This window comes from Carica papaya, chromosome 2, assembly GCF_054855325.1.
Source record: "Carica papaya isolate Zhongbai chromosome 2, ASM5485532v1, whole genome shotgun sequence".
Taxonomy (NCBI): Eukaryota; Viridiplantae; Streptophyta; class Magnoliopsida; order Brassicales; family Caricaceae; genus Carica; species Carica papaya.
The window spans coordinates 21,856,808-21,872,947 of NC_142310.1; the positions used below are offsets into that span (position 1 = coordinate 21,856,808).

Below are 16,140 nucleotides of genomic sequence, written 5' to 3' on the forward strand. Positions count from 1 at the left end.
AACCACCACCACCATAAGCAACTGGCCACCAACTCTGTCCCACTCATTTTTTACACTCATTTTTTATGTGGAATATCATCAAAGAGAACCAAGGAGATAGCAACCAAAAATACAAAATAAATGCACAAAAGGGCATATTTTTTAAGTACAAAATATTATGTGTATGCATTAATTACAGGCACCGAGGGGGTGTCAATCGATATATAAAAGATATTTATACATCAATTAGGACTTCAATAAGGTTTCAAAATCCTTCACAAGTATAAATCGCTACCAGTAACCAAACAACCTAAAATTTGATACATCTATCCCTAACCCTATCAAACTCCTTTTTCACTCCTTCAAAATCCGTTATGCTCCTTTTTTTCCAACACCACCAAAAAAATTGTAAAAGGAATAAGACCCAAATGTTGTTCCTACCACTCACCCCTTTCCATGCCATATCTTGTCACTTACGCTACCTGTGATTGCCAAATTGACTTCCATTATCCTATACGCCATACTACATAACATAAACGCTAGAGGACACCTTAGTAAAATATGATCGCAAGTCTCATCTGTCCTCTTATAAAGGTAGCATCTGTTCACAAAATCTTTCCTCTTCTTATCAACTTGTCAGTGGTCGAAATACATTTGCGTCCTGCTTCCCAAGCAAAGAAAGAGGTTCTTGGTGGAGCGTTCACTTTCCACATCTACCTAAATGGGAACTTATCCTCCACAGCATCATTCTCAAACAAATATTTATAGAATGACTGATCGGAAAAGACTCATTTAGGTTGAGAGTCCAAATTGATTGATCATCACTCTCATCCAACGATATAGAAGACAGTGAATTCACAAGAGACTTGTAATCATATACTTTCCAATCATTAAGATTCCTTAGAACTTCCACATGCCACTCCCTCTAACTCCCAAATCTCTAAATGTTTCTTTTACTTTAATATCCTTGTACCTTGCAATCGCAAAACTTTGTGGAAATCTATCCTTGAGCATTTCCTCTCCAGGCCATGGGTCCATCCAAAAATTGATTCTCTCCCAATTACCCACCCTCCATCTGATACAAAGCTAAAAGCTTTCTCTCACCATACATATTTTTTCCACAATCTTGTCCCATGCTGTCTAGATACCCCTCTAGAAAACCAAATCTCTCTCCCAAACTTTGCTTCAATAACCCTACACTACAAAGTCATATTTTCATTCATAAACCTCTAAATCCACTTTCCCTGGATTGGCTGATTAATTTTGACTACCGATCTCAACCCAAACCTCTTTGATGCAATGGTCTTTTTAGTACATCCCACGCCACCAAAAATATCTCATTTTCTCCTCTGAGTCATCCCATAAAAATCTGCATTGAATTGCTTCTAGTTTCTTTAAAACACTCACTAGAATTGTTAAAAGAGACATATAATACACCAGTAAGTTTGATAGCGTGCTTTTGATAAGAGTAAAACACTCCCCTTTAGAAAACTCCTCTTCTACCCCACTAGCCATCTATCATATTTAACCACAATAAGATCTCACGTCCTCACATCCTTATATTTAGCTCACAAAGGCATACTCAAATACTTGATCAAAAGCTTCTCTACCTTGCATCCCAAAAATTTAGCCAGACACTTTGTATTTGCGCTTTCACCTAGTCCTACCAACTCAGATTTGGCAAAATTAATCTTCAGTCCCAACATCGTTTTAAAGCACAATAAAACACATCTAAAAGAGCAAATTTTTTAGGGAGACAAAAATGAGCAACATTGAATATTCGAGATGTTAACTCCCCTAGATTTTCCAAAGAATGGAGCGAATGGCACTTAATGCAACAAACTCACTTTGTGCTTTTTAGAATTACCCACTAAACATTGCTTTCATTGCATATTTTTTTCCATTTCAATAAGTTCAAATTTTTTTTCAGTAGCAAAGAAATCTCATCACATTGAGATAAATATAGAGAGAGATAATTAAGTAATTTATTTTCGGCAAAAGAAAATATACAAAAAAGAGGATAAGAGATCCTTTTGTAGCAAACCTCAAAAGCACAAAAGGCAAATGAAAAAAAAGGGAACCAAGATAACGGCCTAGTCCCAATTTTTTGAAGTAACAACTACAGTATTAGAAAAAACCAAAGAGGTGCAACCCATATACAAAAGCTCTACAAGTCCACCAACATGTAAACCAACCCATAATACCATTCACTTTTTTCTTTCCAAAAATATAATCCCATAAAGGCTAGATAATAGTCTCAAAACTCCATTGCAATAAAGAAAGAGATGGCTATGGGACTCAGACATATATGACAATAGATAACACAAATATCTGGAGATTGCGTAAATTATGACTATGGTGATCTGAAAGCAAATTAGTAGTGTTAATACAATTGAGAACCCAGTCCAAATGAAAAACAGTTTTTAAAGAAAAAGACTCCAATGAAACCTTAATCTTAGGAAAAGTTGTCACTTTCTAAAAACTTATCTAGAAATCACATTTTGGTTATCAGCTAGTGAGTGAATAATTGAAAATGAAAAGGACTTACAATTAAAGATCCAAAAAAGTACAAAGTCCACAGGGTACAATGAGATTTGGGTACAATTTGAAGAGGTTTAAGAATTTGAACAATGACATCAAGTCATCAGTTTCCCTATAATAAAGGTTAAAGAACATATGCAACAATTCCAAATAGAACAAGAAATCAGAGATAAAGGACAAGATGACTTTGGACAGGCAATTGTGAGAGGATTAGCTAGGGAAAGAAGAATTGCGTAACAAGCTCCAGTAAAATTGGAGAAGGAAAAATTAGGAAAAATAAGAAAGGGTGAAAGGGAGAGAGAGTTGTCTATAATAAAAGTGGAGAAATGTGAAGAGGATGGATGTGATGCATCAAAATGGGTATGAAACAACATCTTAATGATAAGCAAAAAGTTGGGAGTTAGTTTTCAGGTTTCGAAGACCAAGCCTTAGACTTATTCCAGGTTGTAGAAGGCAAAAGAAGGAGAGGGCCAATAAAAACATTGAAGTTAGGACGAAACAAGTGGTGGACAGGGAGAGGGAATTAAGGAGACTACAGAAATAACAAATCACGATAAGATCAACAAAGGAGGGAATGGGAGTAAGGTTGTGGCGACCATAGAACTAATATGATGGGTAAAATATATCATCGAATCTAAGGAAGATGAATGATGCAAAAACGCAAGAAACAAACAAGAGATGTTTATCAAAGTAGAAACCAGATGTTGTATGTCGCCAAGAAACAAAACAAGAGAATCAAGCATTGTAAGGGAAATGACTGTGAAAATTCATAAGCAAGAGGGATAGCTTCTGGTGGAGAGTGATAAAAGCTAAATTTGCATCAAAGAAGCAGGTTGTTAATCCAAGAAATTCAACAAGTCAATACAATGTTGGATTATGGAAGAGAATTAACTTGGGATGATGCAGAATGGAGTAGTTATACATATGCAAATAGATTAGAAACTATAATTCTATTAAATATAAAACTACTATCTTATTTAGGAGTCTATTATTATAGTTTTAGTAACTTTAGGATTTTACTCCTATTAGTATTTAATTTTCCTATTTGTGTTAATAACATTTCCTATTTCCTATTCTATTAGAAATAATATTCCTAACCTCATTAGTTTTAGTTTTTTATCTTATTAGGAGTAATACTTCTGCGCTTAATAGTTTTAGTATGCTTTACTTAATCCTACTTAGTAAAGGCTACTCAGATATTATAAATATCTTCGTACTTTTATTTCTGAGACAACATTCAGTTATTCAATAAAATATTTTGAGAATCTCTATTTTATGAACGTGTGATCTCCTGTGACGCTTAAAACTTTTTATATGTGATGTTAAGAAATCTTAAGTATGATATCTAGGCTTTTAACCCAAATTTCCTAAGTTGATAAATCAACTCTATTTGTCCTACATAAATAGAAAAAGAAAGTTCTAGAAGTACGTTGCTTAGAGGACGCTAAAAAGTGCAACTCCAATCGAACGAGTGGTTGGATGGGAGAACACTTCAACAATGTTTTTGAAGAAAATTAAGAGAAAATATTCTTCATTCTTTTGATGAATGATTTCCACACATATATATACAAATCTACTACCCTAACAAGCTAACAAATTCTGGAGAGAAACCTAACAAAATTCTGTTTATAAGAACAAATTTGTTGTAACAAATTTGTTGGTGATTCCCTCCATTTACAGCACATAACAGCTGTAAATGGTTTCTCCATTTACAGCATATAACAGTTGTAAATAACTGTTTTTAATACAAATTTATTCTTCTAATTATTATATTTTCTACATGTGCTATAAATGGTTCCTCTATTTACAGCACATAACAGTTGTAAATAACCATTTTTAATCCTAATTTATTTTTCTAATTATTATATTTTCTACACTCCCCCTCAATCTAGTTTACGTATATGTTGAGTAAACCTAAATTGGATATTATGTCATCAAAGGTTCTCTTAAGAAGAGCTTTAATTAGAATATCTGCGATCTGTTGATTGGTTGAAATATGCATCAGAGTTATAGTCCCATCTTCCAATTTTTCTCTAATGAAATGACGATCAATCTCCACATATTTAGTTTTATCGTGATGTACTAGATTTTTGGTCATACTAATTGCTGATTGGTTGTCGCACCATACTTTCATAGGCATATTGTTGAGTACTTTTAATTCTTCAAGTATTCTCTTCAACCATACACCTTCACAAATACCATGAGCAAGCGCTCTAAATTCAGATTCTGCACTGCTGCGAGATACAAACGACTGTTTCTTGCTTCTTCAGGTAACCAGGTTACCCCAAACATAGGTACAATATCCTGATGTAGATCTCCTGTCATTTGTAGAACCTGCCCAATCCGCATCCGTGTAAATTTCAACACCCCTTCTGTCTGTTTTTTGAAAGAATAAACCTTATTCTGGAGTTTTCTTGAGATACCTCAGAATCCGATACACAGCACTCATGTGATCTTCTGTTAGTTGATGCATAAACTGACTTACTGTACTTACTGCAAAACTGATGTCTGGTCTTGTGTGAGCCAAGTAAATAAGTTTCCCAACAAGTCTTTGGTATATCCCTTCGTCAACCATTTTATTACTGATTCTGGATCCAAGTTTGATGACTGAGTCCATAGGGGTGTCAGCAGACTTGCTTCCTAGCATCCCAGTCTCTTTTAGGAGATCCAAAATGTACTTTCGTTGAGAAACTGAGATCCCCTTTTTTGATCTAGCTACTTCCATACCGATGAAGTACTTTAGTGCTTCAAGATCTTTTATTTCAAATTCTTTGAACATTCTTTAAGTTTCTGAATCTCCTCAAGGTGATCTCCTGCAAGAATGATATCATCAACATATATAATCAAAATAGCTTTTTTACCTAATATGCAATGTTTGACGAACAATGTATTGTCGGATTGACATTATTCATATCCTTTATGTTTTACAGCTCTTGTGAATCTGTCAAACCATGCTCTTGGAGATTGTTTTAGGTCATATAGTGATTTCTTCAATATATACACTTTCTGAGAGTTATCAATTAATTCGAACCCTGGTGGTATATTCATATATACTTCTTCCAAATCGCCATTAAGGAATGCATTCTTTACATCTAATTGATACAGTGGCCAGTCAAGATTAGATTAGAGTGAGAGGAATACTCGAATAGTATTGTGCTTGGCAACTAGTGTAAACGTCTCCCGATAATCTATAACATATGATTGTGTATAGCCTTTGGCTACCAGGCAGGCCTTAAGCCTGTTCACACTCCCATCTGGATTATATTTGGTTGTAAAAACCTATTTGCATCCCACTTGACGCTTTCCTGAAGGAAGATCAGTTAGTTCTCATGTCTCATTCTTTTTAAGTGCCCTGATCTCATCTAGGATAGCTAACTTCTATTCTGAAATTTCCAAAACCTCATGTATTGTTCTGGGTTCAGGTGAACTGCTGTCTATCCTGCTCACAAAAGCATGATGTTCCGAGGATAATTTGTCCAATGAAACATAGTCTTGTATAGGATGTTTGGTGCACCTCAAAGCAATAGGAATATTAGAATCAACGGAATCAAGAGTTAGTATAGAGATTACGTTACCTGGATCAGTGGGGAATTCATGGCAGTGCTTTGATGATTCGGGTGCTTTTCCTTTGTTTCTTCTTGTATAGACAAGTAACTCACTCGTTGCAGGTAATGTGCTTTCTATAACAGGTTTTGGTTCTGATTTCTTTTGTGAGGTTTTGGGTACAATCTCCAAAGAAGGTTTGTCTGGTGATGGATTTTGTGGATAGAAAAGTGGTACACACACATCCCACAACTGATATTCCTGAGTGAATGTCTCCCCCTGAATATCAGTGGTGGGATAAAATGGTTGATTCTAAAAAAATGTGACGTCCATGGTATTATAAAATCGGCGGGTTTCCGGAACTAGACATTTGTATCATTTTTTATTTGTTGAGTACCCAATAAAAATACACTTTATTGCTCTTGGGTCTAATTTTCCACGAAAATGTTTATGAATGTGGACATATGCTAAACACCCAAATACTTTAAGTGGCAAAGTGTTTAAGATGTGAGAATCATGAAAGATTTTTTAGAGGATAGTGTATGATGATTGAAACTATAGAATACGAGAGGGCATCCGATTAATCAAATAGGTAACTGTAAAGACAGTCTCTCCCCAAAGATATTTTGGTACATGTACGGTGAACATGAGAGATCTAGCAACCTCAAGAATATGTCTGTTTTTTCTTTTGGCTATGTCGTTTTGCTGTGGAATATGAACGCAAGAGGTTTGATGAATAATATCATATTAGTAAAGTATTTTTCAAGAGTATTTTCAAAATATTCACAAGTATTGTCGGATTTCAATACTTGGATAGTAGCATGAAATTGGGTTCGAATCATTGTATGAAATTTTTTAAATAGGAATCTCACTTCAGATTTTTCCTTCATCAGAAATACCTAAGTAATTCTTGTATGGTCATCAATAAAAGATACAAACCACCTAGTTCCGGAAACGTTAGAAATCTTGGAAGGGCCCCAAACATCACTGTGAATTAATACAAATGGTTTAGATGGTTTATATGGTAGATTATGGAATGAACTTCGAGTATGTTTAGAAAAATGGCAAACTTCACACTGGAATGAAACTGGATCTTTTCCTTTAAATAGTAGTGGAAACATCCTTTTTAAGTATATGAAGTTTGGATGTCCTAATCTATAGTGCCACAACATAATATCATGATTATTATTTTTGGAAATAGGAACAGAGTTTTCACATACTACATTGTGAGCTTGTCTTTTAGAGGTGTTGACTTGAAACAAATATAATCCCGAGCTCATCCTACCACTGCCAATCGTCCTCCCCGAGTCCAAATCCTGAAAATTACACATATTATAAACAAATTTGGCAGCACATTTCAAATCTTCACATAGTTTACTGGCAGACAACAAATTTCAATTCAAATTCGAAACATGGAGAACTGAACAGAGAGTCAAATTTGGAAACAAATTTACAGAGCCTATTCCTGCCACTTTTGAGAGAGAACCATCTGCAATTCTGATTGAAATATTTTCTTCACATCTTCTGTAATTTTGGAACATTGAGAAATCGCTACTCATATGATCAGATGCTCCAGAGTCTACTACCCACACCTGTCCTTTTTCTAAAAGAGCAGATAAACCATGAATATTACCTTTGTGTGCCACAGATGCACTGACCGGGTGAGATTTCTTGGACAAGATTTGTTGGAGGGCTTCCAACTGTTCAGGGGTAAATGGATCTTTTCCCATCTCATCAAAAATTACTTCCTCAGCCGTCACGTGATTTCCTCGAAGCTTGCTGGAGGTCTCTGCTTTCGACATTTTCTACTCACCTGAAGGTGGTTTCCAATCACTTGGCTTGCCGTGAAGCTTCCAGCAACGTTCCCGAGTGTGCCCTAGCTTCCGACAGTGGTCGCACCAGGGTCTTATCTTCTTCGTTCAACTGTCAATCGCTCAGGTTGTGAGAGCTGAAGAATTTTCAGTCTAGTGAGGTTGGTCATTCTCTCCCATCATGATCTTCCGATGACTCTTCCTGCGTTGAACCTCAGAAAAAACTTTTCGAAGACTCGACAAGAGTTTGGTGCTCAGATCACGTCCCTGAATCGCGTCGAGATTTTTGTTTAGCCCTAGCAAGAATTTGAAGACTCTCTTTTCTTCCACAAAGACTTTGAAGTTTTTCGCGTCCTCGGGGCAGTTCCAGTTACGCTCTTCGAAGGCGTCCATATGCTGCCAATTTCGACTAAGGATACTATAATACTGGGTGACACTGAGTTCTTCTTATCGAATGTCATGAAGAGTTGACTCGATTTTGAATATTGCAAAGGTATTTTGCTTGCTGGAGTAGAGTTCCTATGCTGCCTCCCAGATTTCATGAGCAGTTTCGTAGAGAAGGAAATTCTCTCCGATTTCAGGAGTCATTGAGGTAATGAGCTAGGACATGACCATACTGTCTTCGATCTCCCAGGTTTGTGCATTTGCATTGGACGCTGGAGGAGGCATGAGCTCGCCAGTGAAGTACCCATAACGCCCCCTTCCGCGGATGAAGAGACGGACAGACGACGACCATTGAAGGAAGTTGCTGCCATCGAGTTTATATCCTGTGATACAGGATGATGGTAGTTCACTCACAGCTCTGGTTGTTGCTGTGTGACGATAAGAACTAGAGGAAACTTCTGGTGGAGAGGATGGAAGCTCACCCGAGGCCATTTTTTATTACGGGTCAGCAGAGTTTGATATCAATTTCTTTTTGGATCAGGTATTGCTCTGATACCATGAAGAAAATTGAGAGAAAATATTCTTCATTCTTTTGATGAATGATTTCCACACATATATATACAAGTCTACTACCCTAACAACCTAAAAAATTCTGGAGAGAAACCTAACAAAATTCTGTTTCTAAGGACAAATTTGTTGTAACAAAGTTGTTGGTGATTCCCTCCATTTACAGCACATAACAGTTGTAAATAACCATTTTTAATCCTAATTTATTCTTCTAATTATTATATTTTCTACAGTTTTCCTATAATTTTCCTCTTAGCTCATAACAAGAGACAAAGGCAGAAGAATCTTTTCTCCAACTCTATGGCTAATAAAGCATGGATGGTGGACTTAATAAGGAATCTCAATTACTAGAAGGTAAACAACTATGTAAATCTAACAATATTTGCCACTACATGGGGAGCTGTTTGCAGCTCCGATGAGCTCTTTGGAAGCTTAACTCAAGATGGATCTTCTCGATAAAGCCATATTACTCCAATTTGACAAGCAATGGAAGAACTAACAAAGAATTTCAACAAACTTTGGTTTTAAAGAACAAAGTATCACCAAGAGTTCTAACTTTTGCTTAGGAAGTGGCAAGATCGTTGTGAAAGGATGTTATCTAGGCAAGAGAGCTGCAAAGATTATCAAGCATCTCCTCCTATGGTGTCTTATGTTCCATCAGCTTTGGTCTTTGCCTTATAATCCACTTTGGGTTAAATGGGTTGTGCTTAGCTATATCAACAAGGAGATAATAGCATGGAGAGGCATCAGAGGGGATACTAAAAATAAGCACTTAGGTCTTATCCTCTTAGCTACCTTATGAGTCATTGGAAAGAAAGAAACAGGAGAATTTTTTAAGGCATAGAATTGTGTTTGGTAGAATTGAGGATACTTGGTTCTAAACCCTAGGTTTTTTAATTTAGTGTCATCCTCTTTACACTTGTGAGGACTTAGAGGACCTTAATGATATTTTGTCAAACTTGAAAACGATTTTACATATGGGTTGCATCCCGTAAGTGCTAGTTAATACTACTACACTTTTTTTCCTTAAAAAAAAAGAATTGCCTAACCAACCATTTTCCAGGACAATATAAGTGTATACACCCTTAGATGGACGAGATGAAAAGGAAGCATAAACCTTAGAGCTAGGAGCTCCGATGATTTAAGGCATTCCTAGGTTTGGTATCTTATCCATTATAGTAGAGCCCATGATCTTAACCCACGCCTCAAGGAAGAGGATTCCAAAGGAAAATGCAAAAGTGACTTAGCCGTTACATAAAGGTTCTTATACACCAAGTTCACATGCTTAACGCCCCCCATCCTTCTTAGAGAAACAGCACAATAGAAAATAAAATCGACAGTATATTTACCACATGACATAAATTACAATTTTTTTAATTAAAAAATTACTAGAAAGAGATAAAATACAGATGGAGGACAAGATTTCCTATTATAAGAGAGATTTTAAATATCAATAGAATGTTTCCCTTGAGCGAAAAAATATTAAATATTTTTTTATAGAAATATAAATATTTGTATTTAAGGAAAGAATGAAGAATAGTGAAAGAACAAAAAATTCTCAATAAAAAATAAATGAAAACAAGAAAAAGAAACCAACAACAGAATAGAAGTATCCAAGATCAGGAATAAAACTAAACCAAATCCTCAGTGGGAAGGTAACCAAACTAATACATAGGCATATCTTGTGTTAAGATTCAATAGTAGATTCACAAACCTAGATACAACATACAAGCGAGTGCAAGTACTTGCATGCTAAACAGCAAGGGAGAAGGTCCTACAAGAGATTCTTATAATCAAAATTGATCGAAAAATAAAATCATTAGAACATAAAATTACCTTCCTTGACATCTTACAGATTGCTTCTTGGTTTGCTATTCGTTCATAAGGAGGTGGAGCAAACTTGAAATAAGTCAGAACAGACCTGCAATAGAAAAGAAACCTCTTTGAAGGTATGTTCATTCTAAATTTAGTACAACTTCTTTTCGTTTATTGATCAATCTACAGCAGATAGCACCTGCTGAACACAGACAAACAAATATAACAAAGGATAGCCTTAATAAAAAAAGGAACAAATGAACAGGGTGCAATTGCCTTGACATGAATTTACAACTTTAGCTATGTGGTGAAAGAGCTCCTTTGAAAAGGAATTGATAATTGCATAAATGAACTTTAGTCACCCAAATTACAGGCACTGGAGGTTGTCCTATGACCTTAAAATTGGAAAGGTAATACTTTATGTTTCTAGCCACATTGCAACTCATTTATCAACCAATCAGTTCATTTCAAACAGCCCTTGACCTAACAAAGAAATCTCACACTCCAACCTTTTTAGTATATCTTCAAACCCGAAAGAATGTCAGATAAGTGATATTATTTGTCTCTCTAATTGCTTCTCAAATTACTCAAAACTTATTACAAGTAAAAGAGCAATTCATATTTCACATGCATGGAAATAAGTGACCTGACAAATATCAAAACAACAAAGAGAAAACATTATTCTGCCACAAGGATGTGCCGCATATAATAGAAAGTTCAATTACCCTGACAAAAAAGGAGCCAAATCAAGGGCGCGACAGAAGGCAAGGCAAGCACATTCGTGAAGATGCAAGCTTCTTCCTTGTTGATGATAAAAATCAATGACACTAACACCTTGACCCATGGCATTATCCAGAGTCAGTTTATCATCTGAATTATCTGATAGTAAGATAATATAATCTGAACTTGACCCCAGATTTCCGACCAAATGGAGCATAGCCACAACTTTATCAACAATCTTTCGAGCTATAGGTCGAAAACACCCGATCAACGGAATTGTGTAATTAGGGTGCAGAAAGATATCTGCCACCACTTTCACCACTTCTTCTTCTGTTACCATATCCCCCTAACAAGCCAGATTACAAAATCTAAATGCGAGAATGTAATACAATAGAAGAATAATAATATAATAACATAATATATAAGTATAAACATATATAGAGATATCAAGAGAAGAAACAAAATTAAAATAACCAGGTTTGTATGTTCCAAATATTTTAGAATCATAGATGTCATAATCATGGATTTAAAATCCAATGAACCCCAAGTCAGTTTCTTTTTTAGTAAACAACATCAAAAATTTCTTATGATCACAAAAGCTAAATGGTTTATTATAAAAAGATTGAAATCCTAGAATTTTAGAAATCTCGTATGGTAAGTTCGAGCAAACTAATAATTTAGTTTATCTGAGTCCACAAAGAATGTCGGTATATCTGTGCATGCACAGGCTCAATACCTTCTTGGCGAGTGAGTCCAACTGCGGATACCGCCCGAGCTGGGGGCAACGAGCAAGAAACCTGTCCACTGCGGATTCAAGACTGAAACTCCCATCGATAGCCATTTAACCCTGGTATCCACCGAAACAAACCTAAAGAAGCTTCAAAAGAAAAGATTAACTTAGCTAAGAAACATATAACACAGAGGTCCCAGTTTCTTTCCCTACTCTACCATTTTCCTTTGGTCTCACAACTAAATGAAACCGTTAAGCTTCCAAAAGGACAAACCTTCAAGATATTTGAAAGAACAACACTGTGTAATCTTTTCAATTAAATCTTTAAATCTTTCAAAAATGCCTAATAAAAAGTATCATTTTGCAGAGCTTTCCTTTCTGAAAGAGTTGAGAGCATATGATAATTATATATGTGTATATATATATATATAGGGCTTTAACGATTTTATCGAGTTATGATATGCAATCTCTCTGTTGTATTCCTCCCCTCTCTTCTCCTTTCTGCTCGTTTTAGGGTTTAAGACAACTTTTATAAACCCGCTGTGGCAAAGAAGCGGGACTCCCGACTGCTTCAATACAAACTCACTTCGGTTAAGCGGTTAGCTTTAAAATAACCCAAGGGAAAATTTTAAGGATTCTAGGGTTTTAGTCATAAACTATATATGTAGTTGTTATTACACATAAATCACATCATCAAAAAAATTAGTAAATATAACTTTAATTTAACTCTTCTTTAATTTAACATTTTTAATTAACATAATTTAATAAATGTACATATATTAGTTTGCCTACACATACTACCTTTATATTTTTTATTAGAATAAATTATTAATAAAATTATATTAGATATATATTATATTTTCCATAAATTTCTAAAATATAGTAGATAAAATATTAATAAAAATTATAAAAATTATGTTTGTTGAATATTGTAACGTCCCAGAATTTATTGAATATGGAAGTATTGAAGTAAATGACTATAGAAGAAAGCAATTTTAAAATTTAGAGTTTACATTCTTTACACAGTAAATTAGGATACCTAATAGAATTACGAAAATGTTTCTTTATAAAAGTTCAAATAACGGAATAAATAATTGAAACAAACGTAATAAAACAAATCATATAGGGTTAACTTCTATTGGTTAACTGTTATGGGATTCTGGAGGTAATTTTTATTCACAACTCTCTTATGGTTTAAGATCTTGATTTTGGTCTTTTTGATCTAAAATAGTTAAATAAAAGAAATAAACTACATTAGTTTAGTAAGAATATCACACTTAACACCGATATAAAAAATTAAAGGTTGGTAAAAATCGTCAAACAACCAATGGAGTCCTTGTTTCCTTTTAAATAAATTCGTTTAACTTAAAATGTGTTATTTCATACTTACATTTATGAGTTTCCAAAACTGATCTATGAAAACAAGAAGTCAAATAGCATTTCGATTACATACTTAAAATGAGCAATAACAATAAATTTACCAGCTTACCTGTTTACTAGTACCTTTGGAGGTCCATAGGGATCCTCCTTATGCGTGGACTCAATATCCAATTTATCGATTAACCGGTCGTTTCCATATCTCATTCGGTAATAATACCTCATCCGTTATGAGGATGAACTATATCTCCCAACTCCTTCCGGTATGGAACTTCTTAATCCCGTTCGACTGAGGTAATGTCTACAGTACAATTTTTTTTATGCATCAGGTCCATACACCATTCCCCAAGGTACCCAATAAATCGTTCATATTTTTCACACCATTAACCAATCACCAATTACATATCAGCATCTCATTTTTACCAATCAACAGTAAGTCATGCAAATAGTCAATATATAAATCAAGAAAATGTAATTATAACATTTATTTCAATCACTCAACAAATGAGAGAAATAGTTAAGCAATCAATGACGAGAGGACAAATAAATCTACAAATAAAAGTGCACACGGCAAACCAATAAATATATCATAACAATAGATAAACATTATAGATAATTTTGTACTGACTAGTTACTGGCTCCACTAGTGACCTATAATTAATTTTTAGAGTTTTTTAATTTTTACAATACACACCATTATTAATTATTAAATTTTAATTTACGAATACGAAAAAAATAGTGAGGGATTCTTACCCCATATCAGTGTTTAAAATATCATACTTTTCACTGTGCCTCCTAGCGGTTCCTGAATTTTCTGAATTTTTCCTACATAAATAAAAATACACATCACGTATCCAAAAATAGCTCAAAAAGGCCAAAATAAGTATTTTTGAACTTTTTCGCCAATTAAGGGTTTCGGCATGGCGCCGCTACCGTATTCTAGCGCCGACTCTGCCGCCCACGGCGACAGTTCCTCTCAGTCTGGCCATTTTTTGTCGGTTTTGGTCAGTTTTACATGAAAACCTACGAAAAACAAGGTTAGGGAACCTCTACCGACCGGAAAAGGGAAAAAGCGAGACCCTACTGGCGGAGGGGTCTCCCGGTGCAGCGGCTCTGCCGTTCCTCCTTTACGGTCGAGATTTTTGTTCAGCTAACCTGCACCAGAAAGAAATGAGGAACATGATGGTTAAAAAATCGATGGAAATAGAAAACGGGAACGGGTTCATCGGAGAAGGTTTTGGGTTTCAATTACAGTAGTTCGGTTGAGCTTCACTCATATTTTTCGGCTCATCCGTCAGCTTTTTGACTTCGATATGGGCACAGGGAGGTTTGAGATTCAATTATGAGCATAAGGGAGAAAAATCTTACCTTTTCGACGTCGATGATGGCTCCAGTGCGGCCACGACGGTGGCCGGTCTCTTTCTCTAGTGTTTGGTTCACTTTCTGGCTGCCCCCCTTCTTCTTCTCCGATCACCCTTCTGTCGGCTAGGATCTTGGTTCCCTGCGAAGAGGAGTTTAAATACTCATATTCATTAAATCTTGGTCATTCATTCGAGACAACGTGGCACATCCTCAGCCGTTGGATCTCTCTTATTTGAAAAATTAATTTGGGCCGCACAATCTAAACAAATCAAGTCGTTCGATCACACTTGAAGAGAAAATGCATATGGGCTGTCTGTGCGCGCGAGATGGGATTTGAGCCATTGGATCCACTGGCACACAGATCACTCGTGTGGCCTCTCGCGTGGACACGTGTTCGTGTGTCTGCAATGCGGCACACGGGGACTAGTCGCGCTGCTGATGTTACGGTCCACACAGCGAACTTTTGAAAATTAACCCTAGTTTTTCATATTTCTTTTCAAATAGATTCTCATTTATTTCTATTTTGCCTCTAATTTTCGAAAATATTTTCGAATGTATCTAAAATTTATTTTTCATCAAAATTTCATAAAAATTAAAATTAAATTATTTTAAATATATTTTTTTATTAATATTAAATTATCTCATGCCAAATTTTTGGGTCCAAACGTTACAAATATAAATTGTATAAATTAATTACTTATACTTTTTATGTTTATTATTAATTCATATAACTTTTTATCCTATATAATCATTTTTTTTGTGAGTTTTATCATATTTAAATTAAAAATTATTAATTACAATATATAATAAATAAAAGCAGTATATACAATGTATATCTTAATAATCAGAAATTTGAATAGATATTTATTACAAAAATAAATAAGAACGTCTTACACATTGATATATTATTATTACAATAATTTATTTAATCTTTATTAAATATCTTATAATTAAATATGTAATATTCTGGGTTCGGGATAATTAACTTTTGTAATAGTGACATCAAATTCTTCTTAAATGATAATAATAATAATAATAAAAGTTTTATTTATTAATAAAATGTAAAAATAATAAAGAAAAAGTTCATTTTGGCCTTTTGAAAAGAATTTCAAAAATCAAGACTTGTCTCTAATTTAAAAAATGGACTTGTTTAAAAGAAATTTGAAAAAACTGGGGTCACTTTATAAATTAAAAGGAAACAGACCACATGAGACGGCCACATTAGCATCATGACAAATTAGGATACATCGCATGATAGTCGTGTCAGTAGGCATCTCCACGCGGGAAGCCATGCTGGTGATCCGTGAAACG

General features: G+C 34.8%; 1 protein-coding gene across 4 annotated transcripts in view; it reads right to left on the bottom strand.

Moving 5' to 3' along the window:
- Positions 1 to 12,651, bottom strand: part of LOC110808926 (midasin-like protein) — a 95,547-nt gene extending 82,896 nt beyond the window's left edge. For 2 of the 4 annotated variants that reach the window (XM_088213640.1, XM_088213639.1), the window contains exons 1-3: positions 12,097 to 12,651; positions 11,366 to 11,706; positions 10,662 to 10,746 (exon numbers count right to left, since the gene is read on the bottom strand). In XM_088213640.1, the coding sequence (XP_088069766.1) occupies positions 10,662 to 10,746; positions 11,366 to 11,706; positions 12,097 to 12,201 (531 nt within the window). In that variant the 5' untranslated portion in view covers positions 12,202 to 12,651. The remainder of the gene's footprint in view (positions 1 to 10,661; positions 10,747 to 11,365; positions 11,707 to 12,096) is intronic. The other 2 variants (XM_088213637.1, XM_088213636.1) reach the window with 2 other exon arrangements.
- Between the last annotated feature and the right edge of the window lie 3,489 nt (positions 12,652 to 16,140).